Source organism: Lepisma saccharinum, chromosome 18 (assembly GCF_977018435.1).
Source record: "Lepisma saccharinum chromosome 18, izLepSacc3.1, whole genome shotgun sequence".
NCBI classification, from domain to species: domain Eukaryota; kingdom Metazoa; phylum Arthropoda; class Insecta; order Zygentoma; family Lepismatidae; genus Lepisma; species Lepisma saccharinum.
Genome location: NC_139246.1, coordinates 15,594,197 through 15,620,480, shown reverse-complemented (window position 1 = coordinate 15,620,480; position 26,284 = coordinate 15,594,197). Strand labels below are relative to the sequence as shown.

The 26,284-nt window shown below is 37.3% G+C and overlaps 1 protein-coding gene and 1 non-coding gene across 2 annotated transcripts; one reads left to right on the top strand and one right to left on the bottom strand.

Annotated features, from left to right (window-relative positions):
• The first annotated feature begins 250 nt into the window (after positions 1–250).
• Positions 251–24,997, top strand: LOC146002411 (odorant receptor coreceptor-like). The gene is made up of 5 exons (XM_083140197.1): positions 251–348; positions 15,128–15,227; positions 16,059–16,160; positions 18,798–18,953; positions 23,732–24,997. The coding sequence occupies exons 2-5, from the start codon at positions 15,153–15,155 to the stop codon at positions 23,807–23,809; spliced, it is 411 nt and encodes a 136-aa protein (XP_082996323.1). The 5' UTR covers positions 251–348; positions 15,128–15,152; the 3' UTR covers positions 23,810–24,997.
• On the bottom strand, positions 24,811–24,885 carry TRNAV-UAC (transfer RNA valine (anticodon UAC)). Its single transcript has one exon. It is a non-coding gene; the product is annotated as a tRNA-Val (tRNA).
• Positions 24,998–26,284: the final 1,287 nt, after the last annotated feature.

The window sequence follows — 26,284 nt, the reverse complement described above, 5'->3', positions numbered from 1 at the left end:
GTATCCTTTCGATTATTACTCAACGCCCGGCTTTGAACTGTCCATCGCTTTTCAGGCTTTCATGTTGTATCAAAACTCGTTCAGCATTGTCAGCTGTGACGCCACATTGTTTGCTTTCCTCTTGTTTCTGCAGCTGGAGATTAAAAGCCTCTCGTTTGCACTGAAGGGAATAATATCAAACAAGAAATCGCAAGCAAATCTTGAAGAACAATGGCGAAGAAAGAAAAATTCTTTTCAACAACATCCTTGGAGCCAGAATACGGCTTCGTTGGCAACTTCAACAGAAAAGCAGATAAGTTTGCCAGACCAGGTTCGAGAATGGATACAAACACACCAGCAGCTTATCAGGTAAATGTTTTGCTCTATTTGAAAACTCTTATTGTAACAAGTTGCTCTCAGCAACGTACTTCTAAACCATTCTCACAGCAACGTACTTCTAAACCATTCTCACACATAAAAAAACTTGTGTTTTGCTGGGGCTAAAAGGGACGTCAAAAATATTGCAGACAACATGGAAAAATGTACGGAATGAGTAGTGGTATTGATGATATTACCAGCACAGGAAAGTATGAACCCCCCTCAAGCAGATTTGGCTACACTTAAAACAAGCTCAACATGCCCATATGAGCTTTTTGCTCAAGTGTTGAACCCTGTCTAATCCAAGATTTTTGTAAAAAATGCCCTCGGGAATTTCTCGGAAAGTATGAACCCCCTCAGATTGATGAGGCTACACTTATAAAAGGCACTTCTGTGAGATTGTTGTCCATAATTCTGTCAAAAATATGCCCCTCTTGATATTTTTTTTTGGCTACACTTAAAACTAGGCCAAGATGCACCCATATACACACCCACACCCACCCACACACATATTTACTTCCAGTTTAAGTTCAATTGGATACCAGGTTCAAATTGTATATTAAAACAATGCAATATGCAGAGACCCTCTAGAATTGCTCCGTGACTCTCTCATTTCTTACATCATAAACATATGATTTTTCACCTATGAGAATAACACTACATATGGTGTCATCAGGTAATGCCTCATGGAATTCACAGATAATTTTAATATTTGTCCTGTCATTCACCACAACCTGTTTTCTTTTTGAAGTGTTGATTACAAACATGGGTCTCTGTGCTTTGAATTCATCTGGTGTGTAATACATGTCAGTATTGCCAGTAGTGACCCTTTTGAAGGAAGAAAATGCCTCATATAATTTGAGGAAATCATCCTTGGACATGTCTAAATTGTAATTTTCTCTAGGAAAGACCTCATTTCTGCCATTTTTAAGATATATGTTCTTGATGTTGCAGCTATCAAATTTACTTGAATTTTTTTCCTGATTGTTGTGTCTTCCAGTCTGAAACAGTACCACTACAAAATCAGGCATGTCAAATTGAATACTGGAGAATGAATTTGTGGCATCAAATTCATAATAAGAACCAGTTGCGGGCTTCTGTACACATTGATATGTATAAAATTGCAGAGGAATCTGTGGATTTTTTATTATATCTGCTTTGTATTTAAGAGCATAACTGGCCTCATACTCAACAACAGGGATTCTTAACTCCATAGTCTGAATAATGCATTTGCCTGCATCTGGTAGGGTATTAGGCAGAGCTTCTCCTGTAGAGTTTATTGCACTGTACCTCATCAAAGTATTGTTATCATTTGCAGCTCTTCTAAATGTAATTCTTAAACCACCCTTCCACATAATATCTTTGTAATCTGAGAAGAATCCTGGCAATAGGCGCATCGGGAACAGCACTGTGTGGTTCTTAGATAATATCTTATCACCAGCCTCAAATCCACCGATTTTGTAGTAAGAAGCCTCGGTTTTGGATAATTTTAATGTGGCCAAAGCTGTGGAGGTAATGCCGGGATAATCCACTCTGTTTATAACAACGCCATGCTTTCTGATCTCAATTTCAGAGAATAGATGTGGCACAAAATTATCTACCAATCTTATATTTGAATTTGCCGGATAATCTGTACCATCGAGCTTTACAACATCAAATTTGATGTATAAATCTGCTCTGTGGGGGTGTATAAATCCATCCCCTACATCAAGATCAACCTCAATCTCTGTGTTGGGTTGATTTAAATTTGCAAATGTCCTCCTGTTTGGGGGGAATGATTGTAGCTCATAACTCTCAATATTTTCCATTTTTTTCTTGTATGTATTTTTATTTAAATGTTAATCTCTAAGATAGCAGTTGTTGTGGCTCCAGCAAAATCAACTAATTCTTCTTTTTCATTAGTGACCATCAATTCAATATAATCTATTCTATTATGACACACAGGAAAATATAATGTTGGGGATGGATTGTAGATAATAGGCTCCATAAATTCAGAATTAGGCTTGAATGTTGCAATGATGCCTGTTTGTTTGTGAGTGCCTATGCCATTTGATTTGGTGATCATACCCTCAGCCACATTACAGTGAATATTCAGAGTCTCTATGGCTAAGAATTTAGGTATATTCATAGCAGTGTGTTTGATGCCTGCTTCAAGTTTTGTGTTGTTCTCAAAGCCTAACAGCTCTCCTATAGTACCCAGATCCACTGTTTCTGTGGCAGATACAATTTCTACTCTGTGAGTGACAGAATTTTGACTTAACACTACACCTCTGGGTAATTGAGCATTTAGAGTGGAGAGATTATACTGCCCTGGAGTGATGACAATTTTTTCATCCCCAACTGCAATTTTGTTGTTGTGGTGTGTAATATTGGGGATTAGGTACATGCCATAAAATGCTCTGAGAGCTATTGTTTTGGGATACACTATGTCATCATGTAATTTGAGTTTCAATATTGAATTTTGGCTGGTGAGATGAAATACCCCCATGATGTTTCAGATACCACAAGGCTTTTTGAAAATCTTCAATTGATGGTTTATTTATTTGAGACATATATCTAAGAACAGATAAGCACAAATGTCCACAATTAACATCTTTGAAGTTTTGAACACGGGCATTATTGTAATAAAGATTAGATGAATTTAGATATTTTATTAAATTTTCAGGTGGAACACCTCCAAATGAATCAAACACAAATGCCTCATTTTTTAAATATTTAAGATAGCAGATCCAGTGAGTGCCCTGATTTTTGTACTCATCCAAATTAACAATGCCACACTCTTTGTTGAGTGGTTGTTCTGGTAAAGAATCAGACATGTACACACCTCTAAAATGTTTGATGCCCAGTGGCTTGATTAAAGCTTCAATATCTTGGTTTGTAAGCGGCTCTTGTTTTTTTTAAACTTATTCATGGCTCTCTTAACACCTTTGCCTTGTTTCTCAATGGCCAGGTTATGGCGCTTTTGCTCATCTAATTCTGCCCTATTTTTCTTGGCATCTATTACTGTTTTTGCTATTGCAGCTGAACCCCCAGCCAAGCTTCCCACAGCCCCGAGAGCAGCTAAGATGGCAGGGATGGTAAATATGAATCCCCCCACATGTGATTTTTTCTTGATTGCTGTATTTTTTTTAATTGGGGGGTACTAAGCAACAATTTCATACCATGCCCCTTTGCAATACAAGAATTTTTTTCTTGCGCTGCTTTTTGGTCAAAAGACTGTCAATAGTTTTAAGAGATTTGAGACCTGCATAAGGTATTTGATACATAACACCCTTGGCCTTCATTGTAGGTTTATTATATACATATTCACAACCCCCACCCCAATTTTTGTTTGGTGCTCATAGCTATGGTGGTTCCCAATGCTGCTATTTTTTCACTCAAAGAAGCATCTTTGCTTACAAATCTACCAAATGCAGCCTCTTCTAATTTCTTGTCTGCAACATGTCTCTTGTCAAGATCAGAATGTGTGTTGTATGCAATATCATGGTCTCTACAAGCAGCATCTAAGGGATTAACACCAGGATCCCCTCTGTTTAATCTATGATCCAGTTTTGTGCCTGGACCACAATACTGATAGCCTGGAATGTGTAGTTCAAATGGCAGCTTGTTTATAATGTCATTAACAAGGCCCCGACCCTCAGAAATATTCCAAAATTTGGGGGGTAGAGTATTAATAATTTTTATAAGATATCCAATCCCCTTAGTGTCATTCACTATAAAATTAGACAATTTGGTGCTTATCATGTCCATAATTCCAACCTTTTCATTGTAAAAATTGTGGTTCCCAGCATTTTCCTCCCCAGCTATTACCAATAACCTATAAGTTTCCTGACATCATCAACCCATACAAATTCTTTAGGCAGGGTGTTGTATTGTTTGATTCCACTGCCAGTCTTGATCTGAGACCATATGGGCTTGATTAAATTATTGTATTTTGCCCCACTGCTAGACTTGACTCTTTTTTGTGTGGGATCATTGTTCTGGTATAGAGCATCTGATTTTATTAATATTTCTTTGTAATCCTCATAATCTTGATCTGTATAGCTGCCAGGCCTTTTCCTAGTCATCAGTTCCCATAATCCAGGTGTGCCGAGATACTTAACAAAAGCACCTTTTTCTCCGAGACGAGATTCTGAATATACAATTATATCATCTCCCATAAATGTTACTCTGAAATTGCCAATTCTATGTATGATGCTACCATCAAGCTCTGTGTCAGCATATAAGCCAAAAACCTCATCTTTATTGTCTTTAGGTGTGGTTAAATATTTTTGAGCAAGAAGACCCAATTCAATAGGATCCTGAGTAGCTTCAATTCTTCGAGGAGCAATAGGACTAGGTGTATGAATACTGGAAAGTGGGGTGAATGGATAATCTAATATGTTCCTTGCAGCTACAGGTACAAGCTCTGTGATCAAATTTTGATTTTGCTCTGTAACAGTTTTGATATTTTTACCTAATTCACCAATAGCATCCATAATAGGCTGTTCTGTTTGTTTGTGTTTTTCATAGATTCCCCGGTTCTCTGATTTCCATCCCTTAAATCTTTTTACAAGATAATCTCTTAACTTAAGATCATCAATAATTGGCCTTTTCATGTTTATTTATATAAGTTTCAATGTCTAGAAAATTGTTGATTTTATTTCTGTATTTGCCACTATTGGGTGTTCTTGTCATATCAATTGTGACAAACCCATAACTGTCCTGGTTCCAGCACCTGCTGCAAAACTTGGAAAAATCATTGTAGCTCAAGTCCCCACCTACATATTCATCATGTATGTGTTTGAGGTTGGTATGGTCTTGATGAAACACACATATAAAATTGCTGTTGTCTCGGATCAGTTGCTTGGGTATTTTTGAAAAAGTCTGTGCCAGGTAGAAGCAATCAATGTTTTTGTGTCGGCCCTGTGTAAAGAAATTCCTAACCTTGTTTTGATTATCCAGTATAATGTCATCAAACACAACAACAGAATTATCGAGACATTCATCAAGTGGCTTAACATCTGGTTCAAAAGTGGCAATATCCAATCCATCATATAGCCTCATCAGCTGCTGATATTTTAATTGTTCCAAGCTCTTAGAAAAAACATACCAGTGCCTGTTTTTCCAGTCTAACCAGTTGGGTGCCAATAAAAAATTAACAACCATTAGTGTAGTTTTACCACAAGCAGATGGCCCAACAATAAGACACCTAATATTATCAGGTAGCAATTTTCCATTTCTCTTATTCTGTTGTTCAGGTTCTGGCAGCCTCTTTATAACATCCCAGGTGCTCATATTATTATTTTGTTTGCATCGATCCAGCTGTGTTCTGGAAGTCCTAGCCATTTGACAAATAACTTTTTGCCTTTTCTGCGGATGATTTTTTCTATGAGATATGTGTCAGGCTGTTTAGTTTTGCTGAGCTCTTGTTCATAGAACCTGCCTTTGAGAATTTCTCCTCGGTGATCCTTTATTATATATGTGTTAAGGGTCCCGGGTTTAACCTGAACCACTGTAAATAATTCAGTGCTCCAGTTTCTTGTAAAGCCTCTCTTGAATAAGTGCTTATATTTGCTGATTCTTACTTGATCCCCCACCTTGTATTTGGCTTTTCTTGTTGTTGGCTGATATTTAGGATAATAAACAGTGCTGATCAATTTTTGCTCATCAGATGAAGTTACTTCAGAGGGTTTCATGTTGATTGTGGAATGGACCGAGTTGTTATATTTATGTAGAAGTTCTGGAAGAATATTAATCCATTTATAATTACCTTGGAGGGTAAATTGTTTATACATAAGATTTTTTAAGGTTCTGTTGAATCTCTCTACAATTGAGGCCTTGAGGTCACTGTAACTCGAATAATGTTGTATTGCCTGGCTTTTAATAAATTGTTGAAACACTGAATTATAAAATTCTTTGCCATTATCTGTTTGCAAATAGCGCGGGGATCTTCCACTCTGATTGATGATTGTCCTGATGGCTTCTGTAACACATGTTCCAGTCTTGGATTTGAGTGGCACAGCCCAGGCAAATTTTGAAAATGTGTCTATTACAGTGAGTAGATATTTGTAGCCCTTGTTGATTTTGTCTAAGTTTTTCAACTGTCCACTTGCCATTTCAATCAAGTCGGTTTGCCATAAATCATCTATGCTTTTTGTGGCTACTGGCAGTCTCTTAAAATTATGTCTGGCTTGTCTGTTTAATTCATCAACAAAAATTTTTTTAGACATAATATGTAAACAAGAATATTGCAACTATAGGGTGTTCAGCAGCTGAAACTGCAGGATTTTCTAAATATAATTTGTCCCCTATTTGTATTTTAAATTCCAGAGAGCCATCATCTTCAACATAGGCTGTTTCTAATGTATTAGGATCTGTAAAATCCTCCAATTCTACATTGGTGATTTTCACTTTGTTATCAGCATTTGTTATTGATAAGGTGGGGTAGTGGTGTGCCTGTGGCTGAAGCCAATATTTGATCTTGATTGGTCTCAATGTGCCCCCAACAAAAAATTGGTAATAAAATTGTGCAGGGGACAGCATATATATTTTGCCACCTGGTGTAAATGGAGAATCATATTCTTTGTTGGGGATGCTGTACAATTCAAGAATTACTGAATGTTTTGGATTCTCGATTATGCCTGTTATTTCCTTTTCTGCTGTGAGCAATCTGCTTGTTACAGATTCAAGGTGCTCATTGATGGTCCTAACAATCTCATCGTGCCCAGGCTTGATTTTTATGTCCACAGCAAGTTTTTTGTATTGTTGCACAATTTCTTGAAGCTGGGTGGCAAAAACAGACAGAGCATTTGCTTGATTGGATTCCATGGTTCCTAGCTGCTGCTTGATATTAGCTACAATTTGTTGCAAATTTTCAACAATTGCCAATTTTGAATTTTGAGCAGTAAGATCATGGACCTGTCTTCTGATATCCTCAAATAGGGCATGCAATTCATTAATATGTTGATTAGTTGGAAGAGTGGCCACTGCCTGAGTGAGATGTTTGATCTCTGCCTGGATATTCTTGATATCTTCTGATTTCAATATGCGATTCACTGCTCTCTTAATATTTTTAAGTTCCTGTGATGTAGGAAGATTTGACACTGTATTTTGCAAAGATTCAAGTGCCAATTTTACATTGTTTAATTCAGATGCATCGGCCACATTTTGCATAGCATTTTGGAGCAGGGCTATATCTGCCTGAGAGGGTGTGGATTGTTGTAAAATTTCAAGTTTTGTTTGGATATCATCTATCAAGTAATGAAAATGAGACAGTTCAGATTCAGTGTTGAGGTTTTCAAGCTTTGTGATTTGGTGCTGGACACTAACAAGGGTATCTACAATCCCGGGCAATCGGGATTCTAGTACATTTGCCAAATCATTTTGCACTGCTGCTATTGTACCTTCAAGATGGGTTATGGAACTTTGAATTTTTCCAAAATCTTCATATGTTTCAAGTTGCAGCTTAATATTTGCAACACTCCGAGTTATTGCATTCAAAGCATCAGAAGATGGCAAGTTGTTCATAAAATTTTCAAGTGTCTCAATTTTTTCTTTACCCTCGGCTATGGCATTGTTCAGAGGGTCCAGATTAGGTATTTGGAGTGACTGAATCTGTTCCTTTAGAGTGGAAATCACTAGATCAAAATCTTCTTGTGATTTTATGCTTTTGACAATTGTTTGGAGCTGTGCCTGGACATTATTTATCTGCTCCTCTAATTGTTGTTTCAATTGCTCAGAGTTGTTAGCCTGGGTCTTAAATTTGGCTTGAAGAGCTGCTACAGCTTCTTCCAAACTTTGAAAATTATCTAATGTGGCCAGGTCAGTATATTTCTGAAGCAACAATTTGAGTTCAGAATCAATTTTAAGAAGAGGGTCCATGCATTGTGATTGTAAATTTGTAATTTCTAGTTGAAGACTGGCATTGAGTGTTGTTTGTAAAGCTTGTAAATCACTTCTTAATTTCTTGACTCTGACATCAAGCATCAGAATCTCATCACTGTGATCTTCATGTCTTGTATGGCCAAAAATATCATTAGGCATTTTGTTTAGTAGTTATTTATTATAGAGTATCTGATTCTTAATTCTATAAAAAAGGGTATAAGCTTGTCATAAGATCCAGGGACCTCAATATATAAGCAATCACCAGCAGAAACAGTATATACAGTGCCAGAAACCATGTTTGAGTGCTTAATTCTGTAAATATTTCTCCCTACTGAAATTTTGACATCACCCTCAGGGGTTGTAATAAATTGCAATTGCCCACCTACAGGTAATTGGTAATGATTTAAATTATTGTTAAATATGTACAATATTTTGCCTGTTTCCTCATCAACATCTGTAAATATGCTGTTCAGATGAATAATTAACAAGCCACTCAGTTTAGACAGCATATCAGAAGAGGGTTGTGGTGTTGGCAGGTCCATAATACCTTGTTTTTTAAACCCAAATAAGTTCATAGGCATGTTTATTTATTTCAAATCATGCTCTGTGTTTGGGCATTGATTGCCATTTTTCAAATCACAATGCCCCCATGGTAAAGTATGTATGCCACATGATAAAATGCATCTCTTATCATCATGTGGGTCCAGAGCCACTTTTCTTACAACATTTGAAGTCAATAAGTGATCCACACTCTGAATTCTGGATTCTGATGTTTTGATTAAATTCTGGGATTTGAGACAATTTTCATAATCTTCAAATTCAAGCTCTTTGTCAACAGTCACTCTGCCAATGCCCTTGGCTTTTTTGACAACAGCACTACATGTTTTAAAACTATACATCTTGGCACTTAACCCAGCAAATACCACAATAACATCACCAAGTGTCTCATCTTTTAACTTGCCGGGCACCTTTTTGTTGTGGGGTTGAATCTTTGTATGTTCACTGGTATCAAAATATTTAAACAATTCAGGCTGGGACATATCTTTATAAACATCTTCTGTTTTAATATCAAGAATAAAACTATCCGTGTCCATGTACATCAATTTTATATTATCACCATAAAAAGGTTTCAAGACATCATAATACAATATTGACATATGTAATTTGGCCAATTCCAATATTGTAGCCCCTACATAAATAGGTTTATCAAACTTAATCTTTGTTTTTTTCATGTTGAAAAGTGCCATATTTTCATCATAAATTCTTCTATAATTGAAATTAGGCTTTGCAACCAATTTTTTGCTCAGGCTGGGGTCAGTAATTATTTTAACATCGGTATGTTTTCTGACACTTTCAATTGTTTTGCCATATACAGAATTGACCATCAATTTAAACAAGGCCTTATCAAATTGGCTGTTTGCAGATGTTCGAAGCTCCGTGTTTGTATCAATATATGATTTCAACCATCTTGAGTGCCTGAACCTCAAAACTTTGCCAATTTTGGTCACTTGAACACCATGTGTCATCAGGAACTGGAGGTTTTTGTAATATATGACATAGCCTTGTTTTGGCTCCAGTGTCATCATCAATTTCTTCTGTTTAGAGCCAGGTGAGCACTGAACCTCAGGAATTGGGGGCAGATCAGAAAATTTGTTATGTAAATCATCTGGAATTGTCAGATCAACCTCTAAGAAGAGGCCATAATTACTGTCATCAAAGTCCTGAAGATCCTCAATATTGAAATCTTCAACCCATTCAAGCCCTGCATATGGCAGTTTTTGCATCATGGCATGACCATAGAGGCTGTTTGCATCTACATACAGTATATAATTTGATGGCCGTGCTGGATCATAATCAGGCATATATTTGTTATTTGCTCTGGCATATCTCTGAGAACATTGCACCGTGCCTCCTCTTATACCTTTCTCCATAAACAGATACTTATTTTGATCTTGGATCAGATCCAATTGCATTTTAGTGTTCAAAAACATTGAAGACCATGCTAGGCCCGGGGCACTGAAAAAATATATTGGATCCAGTCTATAATTTTGCATAGAAGATTTTCTGAATGCCTGCAATATATCAGCTAAGAGGGTCACATCAAGTTTCAAATATGCCATGTGATAATCACCAAATGTCTGGCATTTTAAATTGTTCCACATCAATTGGGCATGGTGATAATCATCATCAGTGATTCCAGATCCTCTGATTTTGCTGTAAAACTCATGTTGTGGAGGCAGGGAACACTCATCAAATTTAGAAAAATCTGTAACATAATCATATGGATATACACCCTTCCGCCTAATTAATTTCAGGTCCTGATTTGGAAACAAAGCACATGTGATTTTGAATTGATCATCAGATAATTGAGTGGCCAGTGTAGCCAGGCTAGCCGATAAAATTCTGTAAGAATCAAGAAATCTTATGTGAATAGGAACAGCATTAACTTTAATTATTTTGCTAATAGCAATATATTTCTCATCATTTTCAGCTAAAATATTTAAATTCTGCTTGTCAAACCCCTCATATCTGATCAAATGATGAAAATCATAATTGGATGCTCCATGGCAAAATATGGGGACAAATCTTGGTCTCTTGATCTTAATATTACAGCTATTACACAGGGCCATTAAGAATTTACCATCTGTATGAGAATGGTGTTTCACCTTGATATTTGTATCTGAAAATTCACAATCACATACCGGGCATTTTTCTGCTTTGTTGAAATCTTCAATCTGTTTCTCTGTTAAAGGCAACATGGGTTTTGATTTTAATAAGATGTTAGATGCTATGTCACGGCACTCATTTTCTATTTTATGTGCAAATATTTTGATGGCATCTGCTCCCATGTATGAATATTCTTTACTAACAACACCATCCTGTACAACCACATAATAAAAGCTGGAAGGTTCATGTAGCTGGTATGGTGTAATTGAAGATTCTTCAGGATCTGGATTGCAGAATGCAAGAGATTTGAGAATTGATTCAAAATCACAGACAATATATACTGGGTGTTCCAACAAGGCTTCAAACTTTTTGAATTTGCAATTTTCACTTGGATTAGGCATCACCATATGAACAGGTTTATGGTTCCCACAGTATTTCAGATGCTCAATTAACTTGTTTTTTGCAATTTCTGCATTTTCTTCCCGAACCCTATTTACCATTTTTTGACCATCAAATACAGTTAAACATCTTCTGCACAACTTAAATATTCTATTAGATTTGTCTAGTTGTGTTCTCACTAAAGCTTCAAGATTATGTATCAGAGTGTAATGATATGTGCCATCCCCTTCAATTAAGAGCAGATCAATTGGAATAGCAGATTCATCATCAATTGTACTGATTCTGAGAGGTTCTATCGGGCAATTGCCACGGCCAGTGGAACAAATAAATACATTAATAGATAATTGTTTGCCATTGATATGCCTGGCCTTTTTTTCAAATTTATCAATATTCTGAACAGACATTGGATATTCTAAACCCTCCATTGCATCGTCAAAATCATGTTCATGTTGTTTGTAATAACTTATTCTCCGAGGATTTCTTGAAACTGGATACAAAGCAGCTAAAATACACCACAAAAAGCATTTCTCATCATTATTTTCAATATTAACCACGGCTTGTTTGTCTTTAATATTGGCAGGTAATGGCAGATATGTAGATCCTTGTAATGGGCTGAATTCAGAAATATTAACATATAACTTGTGTGGAGAGCCGCATAGGCTCCATCCAGACTCTTTTGCCGCAAATTCAGAGTGTTTAATATTAAATTGATCCATCAACCTGCTTATTATTTTGTCTGAATTTGCATTTGAATATACCGGTACAGTTTCTGTTTTGTGGGGCTGTGTAAATTTTGTACCATTTGGCTTCTTATATTGTGTATACAATTTGAGGGACAGCTTATAAGAGCCATTTTGTGCATTAAGAATTGCCTGCAGATCAGAATTTATACTTTTCAAAAAATTCTCAATGCCACATCTTGGCTCTGATACAAACCGATAATCCCTAAGTTGGGCATTAAAACTGCTATGGATAGGTTCATAGCGTGGCTGCTTTGCTGCTCTGGCATTAAGAGGTGCTTCATGCTTTCTTTTCAGACCAGATGTGGATGGTTGTGGGGATAATATTGATGATTGTGCAGAGCAAGTATCTTTATGTGTATATGTGAAGTATTGCATGCTGTATTTTCTATTGCATTTGGGGCAAATTTTTGTGGGAGTTCTGTATTTGTCTGGGTTACAAATCTTTTGGTGTCTGGCCCAATTAGAGCTAAATATATTTTTATTGCACTGATTGCAATATTTTTGATTTGGCATTTTTGCTGTTGTTTATTATATACAATTTCCTGGGTTTCAATTCAAAACTTTATACTGAATAAAAAATATCAGTTGGGTTCAGCTGTGTGATTTGTGTGTATATATATGTGTGTGTATGTGTGTATGTGTGTTAATATTTTTGGCTTTGGTATTTATATAAAATTTCCTGGGGTTCAATTCAAAACTCCATGCTTATTATGACAGGTTGTAAAGCCAATAGCTTACAAGTGGAAAAAGAGAATAAATATTCATTCACACTGACCCAGCGCAAATACCTGCACAAACATGCATGTCTAGAATGGTAATAACCTTGTTATGTATTGATTTTTGTATAACAGGCTGGGACAAATATAAGCTTGACTCTAAATATGAGTGGATTACAACAAATATCAGATTTTATATTGTTCAATATGAATATTTAAACCAAACAGGCCTGTAAGTATGAGAAGCACTGTATCAACACATCTATTCTCCTCAGTCACTCTCACAATACTGGCTGATGCAATTTTTTTTGTTTGCACGCAAAGCTTCCATACTCAGGAATTTCTGTAAGGACCGGCGCAGAAGAGAAACATGCAAAGCAAAAATCAATACTACCGTCTCGGGAATTGTACACACTGACACAGAGGTGAAACATGCAAACATATAATATAAAAAATGAGAGAGTCACGGAGCAATTCTAGAGGGTCTCTGCATATTGCATTGTTTTAATATTGGATATACAAGTTGAGGCTGGTGCCCAATTGAACTTAAACTGGAAGTAAATATGTGTGTGTGGGTATGGGTTTTTGGCTTAATTTCAGGTATAGCCAAAAAAATATCAATTTTTGACAAGTTTATAGACAAAAATCTGGCTGATGCAATTTTTGTAAGTATAGACAAATCAATCTGAGGGGGCTCTTCCTTTCACAAAAAATTCCCGAGGGCATTTTTACAAAAATCTTGGATTAGGCAGGGTTCCACACTTGAGCAAAAAGCTCATATGAGCATGTTGAGCTTGTTTTAAGTATAGCCAAACCTGCTTGAGGAGGGCTCTTCCTTTCCTGAGTTTATCCTATATACTTTTATACTACTGGAATGGTATGTTTACAAGATATCCTGGATCGAGTCTTTGTCAAGTCTGAACATTTGGCCTGTCTGTGTTTCCGATGTAAAAGGAAATTGTAGTTTTAAGTCCACTTTTTTGCTCTGATAGGCTAATCGGTACTAGACCTATAGTTTTAAGCTGGATCCGAACCGGTATGTGCCTCCACCGTAGATCGAACCCGAGACCCTTTGATTATAAAGCGACAGCCACTACTACGCTCTATATCTCCGATGTAACATAATGGGCTAGACTGCACAATCGACCCTTGTGTTTTACCGTTTGAAAGTAAAAAAAAATATTGTGCGCTAATAGTACGTATTTAACACTTCGAATTGTCACTGTGCATTTGTCAATTTGAAGTTATATTTCTATGAAAAAATAATAAACAAATACTACTACATTACTTGCCATAGCTGATTTCCTTGAACCTAATCCATGTTGTAAACACACAATATTGCCAGGTCGAACTTTGGTTTTCAACGGAATATACCTATATACGAATTTCCACTAGGATTCAACTTTTTTAAAATCATGTTTTCATTTGTATTATTTCTTGTTTTCATTCAAAGGGACTCTATAGAAAAAGGTGGGTAGCCGGAGCGTAGCGTAGCGGATCGGAGGCGGGGCCGCGGTAGCGGTAGGTTGCGGTAGGTCAATTACCCCAGGGGCGGAGCCCGGAATCGGGAGGCAATTAATACTACTTTTTTCCACTTCCAATTTTTTTCTCACCTTAAACTTTACATTTCTGGAATCCTTGATTCATTCCCTTTCCAACGATGTATCAAACATATTTCTATTAAGAAGGGTCGATTCGACATCCTTACCCATGCTTTACCTAGCATTCAAACGTGAACGGTGATTTCACAAAGTAACGGTTGTGCTCAACGACACACACACTTTGACATCGGAATCAATTGTTGATTTACATGCAAAACAAGCTGACAAAATTTTGTTTTATTTCCTACCACACCCTAAGCTTAGATTTTTCACAATCTGAAATTCAAATAGAGAATATCCAAATTTGTCCATTCATTTAAAAATAATCAGGTTTTAATAAGAAGATGAAATGGAGAAAAAATGTAACCATTTGCTGCATTTTATCATGTTTTGTAATTTGCATTATTAGCATCGAGGGAAAATAATTTTGATTGAAAGCAAACAAGTTATTTTCAGACTACAGATAATCTGACACGTTTCAGTTTCAAAATTAATTCAGATAAACTGTAGTAAATCTTTATAGTGTAGTATAATGTTCCACAATTATCTCACAATGTTTGGCTTGGATCCTTGAATTTGTAAATCAATAAATTATGCTGCAACTCTTTTGACGACATAAATTAAATTCGAACTGGAAAATTGGTTAAGTAATACATTAAAAATAAGAGAAGCACATACTTGGGATTGACACATTTTAAATATATAAAATTAGATCAGCTTAAATTAGTTTTTAAATGCATGAGTTTAAATCTCACATTACATAACATTTCTGTTACAGGCTTTCAGATGACATAAATTCCTTAATGTCAACTGTGACGTTCATATTTTTCGCTATAGATGGAGTTACAATGTGTTTATTAGCATATATGGCGACTCAGGTAACTATTAATGAGATGATAGTAATATTTTCCATCACTTTCTCTTCCATTTTGGTCATTGTTTTAGAAGTAATTTTCTTGGATCATTAATTGAGTAAAATAGTTATGATTTCTGGCTCCTCTTATTATAGTTAAATATTTTTATGGTAACTTTTGTATATTTTCATATTGTCCACGGAATGAACTATTCTATGTCTGAATTAAAATATCAGACACGTTTTTTTGAAAAAAAAATAATGTTTTGTATTGTGTAGTAAATTGCAACGATATTACCACGTGGTTTATTTCAGGTTGATTCTAACAATCGTAAATCTCTAATATCAAACGATTATTGAAAAAAAAACAACTTGCGACTATTTTGTAAAAGGACACGTTACTGTACAGATGAACAAATGAACGATTGTAATAACTTTGGGTAATGTTTTTTAGTACTTTAGTATTATACGGACTACCTTCAATTAGTACGCTTTACGTATCTATCCTAGCTCAACCTAATCTAACCTTCATATCTAATTAGTACGCCATAAGAACCTAACCTAACTAATTAGATATGTATGTTAGGTTAGGTTGTTAGGTTAGGTACGTATAGCTTTGATTGATTGTATGATTTGGTGTTTTAAGTCCACTTTGTGCACAGTAAGGCTAATCGGGACTTGACCTACAGTTTAAAGTGGTATCCGAACTACTATGTGCCTCCACCGGGTATCGAACAAGGAAACGACGCTACCACTGCGCCATAGGGGAGGCAGGTAGGCTATGTATAATACTAAAGTTCCGTTTCTTTATTGCCATGCTATAATGACAAAACATATTTCTGTGTGTGTTTTCCAGGTAAACGACATTATCAGCGCTACGAGTATCGCTCTTTATCTCGCTGTGATTTTGGGTGAATGCTATATTTTCTGCGCCTATGGACACCAGATTAGACATCAGGTAACTTGGATCTTTGAAATAAGCACACACCTTAGAATACGGTATTTATAAAGACCATGAAACATGTTTAAACATTTTCACACTTAAAGGATTCAGAAACATGTAATAAATCACATACTAAGTGAAAGAAACACTGATTGTTTTTTTTGGGGGGGGGGGGCTTTGCAACGGTAGTTGTGAAAATAACCGACAGAGGCGCCACTGCAAGAGGTGGTCATTTTTGGCTAATCACGACAATGTGCATGAATGACAATTAAATGATATTGATATTGACTGAAGGGTCACTGACATCGATGAAACACAATAAAACGTCAGTGTCCTATCCAGGTTTTGAACACACACTAACCACTCCACAACGTTAGTTTGTTTGTCTGTTAGTGTAATGCGAATAACTTTTATAGCACAGGAGAAATAATTGTACGAGTATATCTGATATGCCAGTTCGTAAAGTTCAATACAAAGAATGTAAATGATTTCTTTAAAACATCACATGTATGACAAGTAGCTAGAATCACAATTTACTTGAAGTGCATGTATGGCAAGCAACTATAATCACAAATTACTATATGGCTCTACGCTTGTGATCACGCAATAAGACGTCTGGCAAAGTTTGCATTGCCAAATCTGCTCACAGTAACTGGATTTGTTCTTAATGCTTCGACAACTTACATTCTCGTTCTGCAGACTGTTTTTGTAACGTACCCGATGCAAAAAAAAAAGCATCAGTATTTGGTGGAAATATAAAGGATAACAATGGTATATTACCCTTGGAGGAAGGGTTGACGCTACTACTTGACAACGCTGGATGGTGAACGTTGCCACATTGTGCACGGAAACCAGATATTCCTTCACTTGCTTTGCCTTTGTCATATGTGGCACCAGTGTACTTCTGCTCAGACGCTTGACTTCTCGTGGTTACTGGTATAGATTTTTCAAGATAAAATATAATTAATTCTGGATATTAATACAGTAAATGGAAATATCGAACAGGGATTCTCTAGAAGCATCCTTTCTAAGTGCTCAGGTAAAATTATAAAACTTTTTGTCTACTGGTTCTCGAGATAATCCTGTCCAAAATTACCTCATAAGCTTACACAGGCTTGACAAGGGAAATGCTCAAATCTTCGCTGAGGTAGGAGTCTCTAAAGGCTGAATCGTACGGAACTGGATTTTCAGTAGAAGTACCTTAGCTGGAAATGATGGCTGCCAGGCTGGCTATTAGACTGGTTTTGGCGAGTAGACCGTGTTCTAATTGCAACTGGCTTCTCTGGTAGATGCTGTGGTAACAAGGAATAAGAGCGAAAGTTTGGGCATGTAAAGATAATCTGCGAGTTTGGCGTGGAGAAGTGTTGTTGTCTGTGCCCTCTTTTCGAGTCTTGGTTCGCTCTTCGATGAAAAAAAAAGTAACAGAAATGAGGTACATTCGTGTTCACGCTTGACATATTTTGTTGAAGAAGATATTTTCTACGAATGAATCCTGCAAATCTTATGTATGAAGTTCATTAAAGGCACGTTTAGTACACCTTGACTGCCATATTATTTTTCGAGCCAATTTCTATCACATACTTTACTTTTAATTTTGGCGATTGTAAGGATAATAACAGTAGTAGCTATTCTTTTACAACGTTCTTCCTCAAGTCGCTCATCTGTGCAATGTCTTCTGGGAACAAAAGTCTATCAACATACTTGTTGAGCAACGAGTATCGTGTGAGGCGAAAACTAGCAGATGAGTCATCTTACTCCACCTTTGGCAATAACATCAAAGCAGCATCCTCTCATAAAGACCTAGGCATTGTTTACGACCAAAAACTCACATTTGAAGAAGATATTACGGCACGCGTCTCTTAGGTTTACTGTATCGTTTCACCGACATAAGTGACATATCAGCCCTCACCTTGTACTTCAAATCATTCATCTCCCCAATAATAGAATTTTGCTCTCCCGTCTGGTCCATGGCATGTCCCACTCAGCTCTCCAGAATCGATTCTGTTCTAAACTTTTTCCTGGCTATAGTTCGTTACAGGGTTCCCTCATTACGCAACTTTCTAATACCACATCTCCTGTCCTTTCTAAACCTACAGACTCCCTATCACCGCCGTTCACTGAATGATTTTAGGTATCTTTACAAAATTGTCAATGGCAAAATCCGTTGCAACACGCTCCTCCAGGAAATCCACTTTCGAGTGCCTATGCGCTCAACACGCAACACAAATCTATTTTAGACAAAAGAGCCTAGACTGGAAATTAAAAAGAGATCGCTCTTCCACAGACTTCCCACTCAATATAACAATTTCCCATCAAGTGCTGATGTATTTTCCACAGAGTACGCCTTTCGGTCAACCATCAGAACATATGTTGCTAAATAATATTTAATTGTGCTATCTTGACTTATTTATATTAATATTTTGTCTTATTTTGTTATTTTTATTTTTGTTCATTTTTGTTCTTTTCATTGTTACTGATTTCAGTGTGAAATAGCTACGTGCTGTATCTGAAATTTTCTCAATAAATAAATAAGTACCACACAACTAGTCTAACTGAAAAATCCAGTAGGCAATCTAGCCTCGTGTGATTCAGGCATAACATATCTAATTAATGAACTTACTCGTGCTTTTTTGTTTAATTTTCCGCTGACAGAGCGAGGCCTTAGGAAGCGCAATCTATGGCTGTCCATGGTACAGGATGCCTTTAGACACAAAGCAAAAGCTGCAGACGGTTTCACAAAGATGCCAAACACCTAAAACCATCACCGGAGGAGGCTTCTTTGTATTATCACTGGACTTCTTTGCTGCGGTAAGTAATAGAATCGTGTTTTGTTTTCGTTTACTTTCCCTCGCTTTTCTGCCATTTTTGGCTAATCGCGAAGTTGAAGATGAGTAATGATACGGTGAAATTGATGAAGGGACACTCACAAAGAACACCCATGCTCAAGACAAGGGTCGAACCACCCCTGACGTCGTAACTCGCTGTGCTATCCGTGGAGATCGGCTAATACAATCATGTATGTGGGCTCAATTCATACAATAAATGGAATAATCTGCCACTTTCCTGTATTTTCTTAAACCTTATATTTAATACGTGTACCAAACAAATATAAAATTCATGACTTTTTCTTGACATTTTATCGTTTTTCTTAACCTTTACTGATTAGACCAGTTTCCAAATTCAAATACTTAGGAGTAATATTAACAAGTGAAAATTATATTAAAGAGGAAATAAAAAGTAGGCTTAATTCAGAAAATGCATGTTACTTCTCTCTTCATAAACTTTTGTCTTCTCGTTTAATATCTAAGAAACTAAAAGTTAAAATATACAAAACAGTAATTTTGCCTGTAGTATTATATGGATGGGAAACTTGGTCCCTTACATTGAAAGAGGAACATAAATTGAGAGTATTTGAAAATAAGATCCTTAGGAAAATCTTTGGACCTAAAAGGGATGAGGAGACAGGTGAGTGGAGAAGGTTACATAATTTAGAACTACATAATTTGTATTCATGTCCAGATATTATCAGAATAATTAAATCAAGAAGACTTAGGTGGGCAGGTCATGTGGCACGAATGGGAGAGGAAAGAAGAGTTTACAGGATTCTTGTTGGGAAACCTGATGGTAAGAGACCTGTAGGAAGGCCAAGATGGAGGGACAACGTTGAGATGGACCTAAAGGAAATCGGTAGAGATGAAACAGAGTATACAGATCTTGCCCAAGATAGGGACAGATGGAAGGCCTGTGTTGCTGCAGCCATGAACCTTCGGGTTTAAGAAGGCTAGAGAGTTAGTTAGTTAGTTAGTTATTTATTCGACCTCTACCCACTTAGGCAAAGTTGGAAATTAGCATTTAAGAAAATAAATATTTATTTAATGAAAAGCCCCTACAAGAAGGTTAGTTAAGATGAAAACTGAAGCTGTATTTAACAAGAGAATTAGACTTGCTTTGGCTATTAATGCATCCTGGACTGCATTTGGCAGACTAGCGAGGCCCTGGCGTCTGGACTCACAGCCAGTATAATCTTATGTGGGGCTCGTGTTGTCGTCCCTAAATATATCTGATTGTTCCTTCATACCAGGTGGTTATAATTAAAGTGACGGTGTTCAGAGTGGTACAGCACGGGCTGTAATGAGAGTAGCAGTCTGAAACTTCGTAGATATGATAATGAAGCAATGCGCTCGCGAATTATGCAAAAAAAAAAATAGTTCCAATTCTCGCCACCAGGGTAAAAAATGGCGCTGTAAGCAGTCAAAACGTGGAATTTTCCGTAACTCTGACGTCAAAGTCGGTGACATTGCCTAACCATTGTGTGAGCTCCCTGGTTGTGGTTGGTGACGCTTGTTGCTTTTTCCTCTAGTAATGTTCATGTAATTCGAATAGTGAAATTGAAGCGATATTTTATTACAAAGAGTATTGTTTTCTGCGATTTATAGTGTTTTTCCTGTAACTATACCAAGTTTTGACTGCTTACAGCTCCATTTTTTACCCTGGTGGCGAGAATTGGAACTAGTTTTTTTTTTTAATAATTCGCGAGCGCATTGCTTCATTAGCATATCTACGAAGTTTCAGACTGCTACTCTCATTACAGCCCGTGCTGTACCACTCTGAACACCGTCACTTTAATTATAACCACCTTGTACATCGTATCTTACCACCATTCATCCTCATATTCGCGATTATCGAAAGGGATAGAAAAGTGAAGTAAATTAAACTATATTAATGTCAGTGGCGGCGATTAAGGGGGTGAGGGGGGCAGTTTCCCCCAATCGCCGCCACTGGTCATTGTGAATGCTTAAGTTCTTGACCACAAGTATAATTTGTTGACTTTTTATCGACTTCTTGACCTACTTGATTTCTTTACATTTTCTTGACTTGTAGACACCCTGGCCCAGAATGTATGCACCTCTTCCCCCAACCCCGAACGTACTCTATAACCCTCTAATAAGTGTCTGATCACTAATTGCTTTTTAGCTTGAGGCCTAAACCACCTTTCGTGCATTCATGGCTATCGTGACATGGCGGGGTGGGGGTCCATCCGGTCAATCAGCAATTCTGTTAAAGCTTTAATTTAAATTGATTCCTTCAAAATTCTAATAATTCTTAATTATGGCCTTTCTTAAACATATTGATTATTGAAATTAAAAATATTTACTCTGTTCATACTGTAGCTACGCTCGTGTGAAATTAACACATGAGGGGTAACGTAATCGATTCATGCAAATGAACTTTGTATGGCAACTAATTGTCATACATTTAGCCCTTCCCATCAGTCACCACGAGACCTTGTGCTTGAAAATAAAAATGTGACGGAAGACGACAACGAGCGCTCAAATAAAGTAATTACTGTATTATAAAGGGTTCTATGCACGCACGTAGCATCCTGTGGGAATTTTTGACGGATATTGTTGTTAGCTTCCATCAATAGCTCTTTGTAAGTGGTGATTCGGCATTTACCTCTGTAAATAACGCGCCTAAAGGTCATTATGCTGCAATTTTGGTCGGGTGCTCTCTTATCGTTTCATTCAGAGTGACAGGGTTTGTAGAACTACTTCAGATAAGCCTTAGCTTTATAATCGATATTGTGTTTCGTGTAGACGATGCGAGTTTTATGAGAAGTGTAACTAACGTTCATTCTTTCTCTCTCCATCTCTATCTCCAGTTATCTCTCTCTCTCTCTTTCGTCTCTACCTCCCTCTCTTCTCTTTCTCTCCCCATCTATTTCTCCTTCTTCCTTTATTTATTTTCCCTCTCTTTCTCACTTCCTCTCTATCTCTCTCTTTCTTTCTCTATCTACAATTCTTTCTCATTTTCCCTCTTTTTCTCTTTTTCTTCCTCTCCCTCTCTCTTTCTCTCTACTTTCATTCTCATTTCTCATACTTTCTCTCTCCCAATCTCTTTCTCTATTCCTTTATTTATTTATTTCTTCTCTTTCTCACTTCCTCTCTTTTTCTATCTACTTGTATTCTCGTTTCTATCACTCTCTCTCTGCCCCAATCTATTTCTCTGTCTCCCTCTATCTTCTCTCTCTCTTTCCCTCTGTATCTATCTCTGCTTATCATCCTCTGTCTCCCTCCCTCCTAACCCCATCTCTCTCCATGACATTCACAAACCAAACTGTTGCTGGCTGCCTTAGCTGAGACCATGGACGGAAGTGCGCATGCGCCAACTGGACGTGTTCATTGTCAAAATAGGGGTGACGGTACTTGGGTCAGGAAGCGGGTTCGGTGAAAATGGTCTGTTGTGGAAACAACAATGAAGTTTCAAACGTACTAACATCCGCCAAAATACGTAGAGATGTTTACGAATTATGTAAGGGTACAGAATGGAAAAAATAGCCACCCATATACTATATAAGCAAACAGAATATATCAGGAAAGTATTCATCACGTCACATTAGTAGATAAACTTGTTTGTAAAATTGTAAACCAGTAACTTTATATTAGATCATTCAATTAAATTGATCTCCTTAGTAAATATTATAATTTGCTCAAATATAGACAGCAGTAATCAGAATAGTAATCACTCTTCCTAATAATAGTATGTGTTATACATAGTATATATTATAAATATAATAAAGAAAATGTAGTAAGTGAATGCTTTGTGGCTTTGCGATGGCGTTTTGTAGAATGTGCAACAGGCACCAAAACGACACAGTTTTCTTTGTTCCACTTCGAAACTGTTTGTTACGAATTGTAAGAGACAAACACAACTCAGCAAGCAGTAATAAACACAAGCAAACCCATGCAAGCAAAATGCCACAGGGTAGTTTGATGAGTGTCCTACCTGCTTCCCCTCTCGTGTTTGGAATCGCACTTTCCTGCTAGTTTCGTTTCCCTTGGCTGGACTGTTATTAGCTCAGTCTCATTCGGGGTCCGTTTAGACATTGCCCTTTCACCGTAGAGGACCCTAACCACCAGGTTTCCAGCAAGGATCATACAACATCTTCTTTGTTGTGTTGTTGTGTACCAGGTGACCTGGTATTGAACATTTACATATATCGGAAATATCTCTGGTCTAATTACCGCCACATCTCCGGTGTCGAACTTTTTTGCTGAAGGGACACGCCAATCTCAATGCTTTCAAATAGAAAAGGATCACATAAGACAGACAGAGAGAGAGAGAGAGAGAGAGAGAGAGAGAGAGAGAGAGAGAGAGAGAGAGAGAGAGAGAGAGAGAGAGAGAGAGAGAGAGAGAGAGAATTCCTTTACTTCATGACAGAGAGAATAAAGAAACTCAACTAAAATTGTCTTTCTTTCTAGTCGATAGTCTAATCAATTGACAAACTATCTATAGTTATGATCACTATTAACGATCTAACAAAAGGCTAATTTCAGTACTTAACTGAAAATCTGAAGACGGATTGCTCAGCGATTCTCTCGCTCTCATGGCTGCCGATAGACAAAGCCAATTTCTCTGGTTATACACTTTAAAATGTAGCATCTTTACTTATTAGACCACATGAATACACAACACACTTAACACAAACGTTAATATTTTGCTTTGAGGTAATCTAATTGTAAGTGTATTTCACTATCTGCTATTTGATTTGCTAACGTCGTGTTTTATATTTCTTCTAATTTCAGGCTATTGGTTCAGTATTCGCATATTTTGTTGTCCTTCTCCAGTTCCCAATGAACAAGAAACAAGTCGCTGAAGAATAAATATATTTTGGGAGATAGAAATTACCTATGTAATAGAGGATTGATTGATTGGTTTATTTTACTTCGCTTTTTGCCACTTTAGGCTAACCGTAAAGATGAGTGAGTATGAGTGATGATATGAAATTGATGATGGATACTCAGAAAGTACCCGGAACTCAGGAGAAAATTTCATTCAACGAGTGCACGTGCACACAATCACCTCTGTCGGCTGCAAGACACGCGGGAGGGGAAGGGGGAAATAGGGTCCCACACATTCTTGATCTCAACCACAGAGGAGATGTGAAAAGAACTACTGTAACCAGCGCATGTAGTGGAAAACGTTAGCTGGAGGAATGTATGGTCGAACCTTGTGATTGGCTGAGTGGATGCTCCTATGGTTTATCATGTCGGCAATGAGACAACTGAGAGATGTCTTGCGAAAACGTTTATACCTCTCGATGGTTAGACGAAATTAGAATTAAATTGTATATCCGACTTGCATCTAGAGTGGAAACTCAGGGTTCCGGGTTGAAGTGATCACGGGCCACCCTCCCGCATCCCCTACAGCACACAAATATCCAGAAAACATCTAATGGATATCTTCTGGATGTTAGTGCAGAAATTCTTGATATCCAGACGATATCCAGGAATGCCCAGTAGACATGCATTGGATATCCCCTGAATATCCATATGTCCGTTTAGGGGACATGCTTTGAGCATTCTGTGGATCATTTTTGGACGTTTTGTGGACCATTTTTTGACGTGTTTTGAACATTCTGTGGACTATTTTTGGACGTTCTGTGGATTATTGTTGGACATATTTTGGACATTCTATGGATGCCTTTTGGACATGTTTCGAATAACATTGTGACTTGGTTCACGTGATCGAAACGTTATCTGGATGTTTTGACTATTTCATTGAGTGAAAGGACATCTTTGAGTTGCTGTTTTAAGTCCACTTTATGCACAGTAAGGCTAATCGGGACTGGACCTACAGTTTAAAGTGGAATCCGAACCACTTGTGCCTCCACCGGGTATCGAACCCGGGACCCCTTGCTTGTAAGGCAATGACGCTACCACTGCGCCATGTGGGAGGCCTGAAAGGACATCTTGTGAACTGAAATTGGGCATTATACTAATCTGGAAATTATCCTGATATTTTTCACCGACACTTTGGATATGAAAAGAACATTCCTGGACTGCATTTACCAGTGGCGTAGCATGGACATTTCGGGTGGGAACGCCAAGTCCGAAGGAAGAGTCGGCCCTTTCTTGCTTAATAATTTACTTATGGTATTAGTCGCCACAGGTATTATTTGCCTGAAGTAAGCTGGGTTTTCAATAAAACATCATCATTGCATGTTTTAGCTACAAAATTAGATGCCTCACTATGCCACAGATGTTTTGAACTCTGGTGTTCTATACCTTTTTTTATATCTTTCTGCATGACGCAAGTCATTAAAAACCTACCTGAATCACAAGCGCCTCTGCACAACAGTAGACGTCATTGTTGTGGGCGATCCAACTACTGATTGATTTGGTTTATTTTACTTCGCTTTTCTACCACTTTGGGTTAATTGCGAATATTAATATGAGTGATGATATTGATGAAGTGACACTGACAAAGAACACCCGTGCTCATGCCGGGATTCGAACCAGGGACCTCTGTCGTCTTGCCGCACTGTGAAAAGCAGAGTGGATGATCCAAATATCGTACACTCTACTGACGTAACAGTGCCGATTAGTAATTCAGACCACTGTTTATTACATCTTGAGAATGCTGATAAACATTTTAAAATAATTTTCTCCAGAGACCATTCGATGTTAAGAGTTTTCAAATGAATGCTAAACATTTCCATTCACACAATATTAAGTAGTTAGATAATAACGAAAAAAATAAAATAAAAAAATAATAGTTTTGCGGGTTAAGTGGTAGAGCAGCCACAGGCTGAATTTCTATCACGAGGACTTCACCAACTTATTTGACAAAAACTGTGTTGATCTTTTAGTTTCTAATACACATCGCTGTTCGTGCGATAAATTATACAATGCAGTGGCCATTAAGAAGCAGTATATTTGAGATTGGTAAAGTTACGTCAGTCAATATTGCGTATTGTAGCATCACACAGCACGAGTTGCATGAGCGCGAAGAGCGAAGAACCGGGTAGGAATTCTGCCGCTGTCGTCTGCTTCAGAAGGCAGGAAGGGTCACATGAACCAATCACGGTAGACCTCTCGTACGCTGGCGTAAGAGAGCCTATTTACGCGCGTGCTGTAGAAATGGAAGCTTTCCCTCCATAAAGGCAGCAAGGAATATAGGAGTCCTGTACGCCGAACCTGCTCGGCGTCCGGCCGGGAAAGGCATTGAAAAGACATGCTAGAACGAGTGTTGAGAGTGGAGCGTTGCAAGCGGATCGCGAAAAATAGCCATTATAATGCCATGAAGGTCAAACATAAATGAAATTAGTCACGTTTTACTTTATAATCACAGCATTT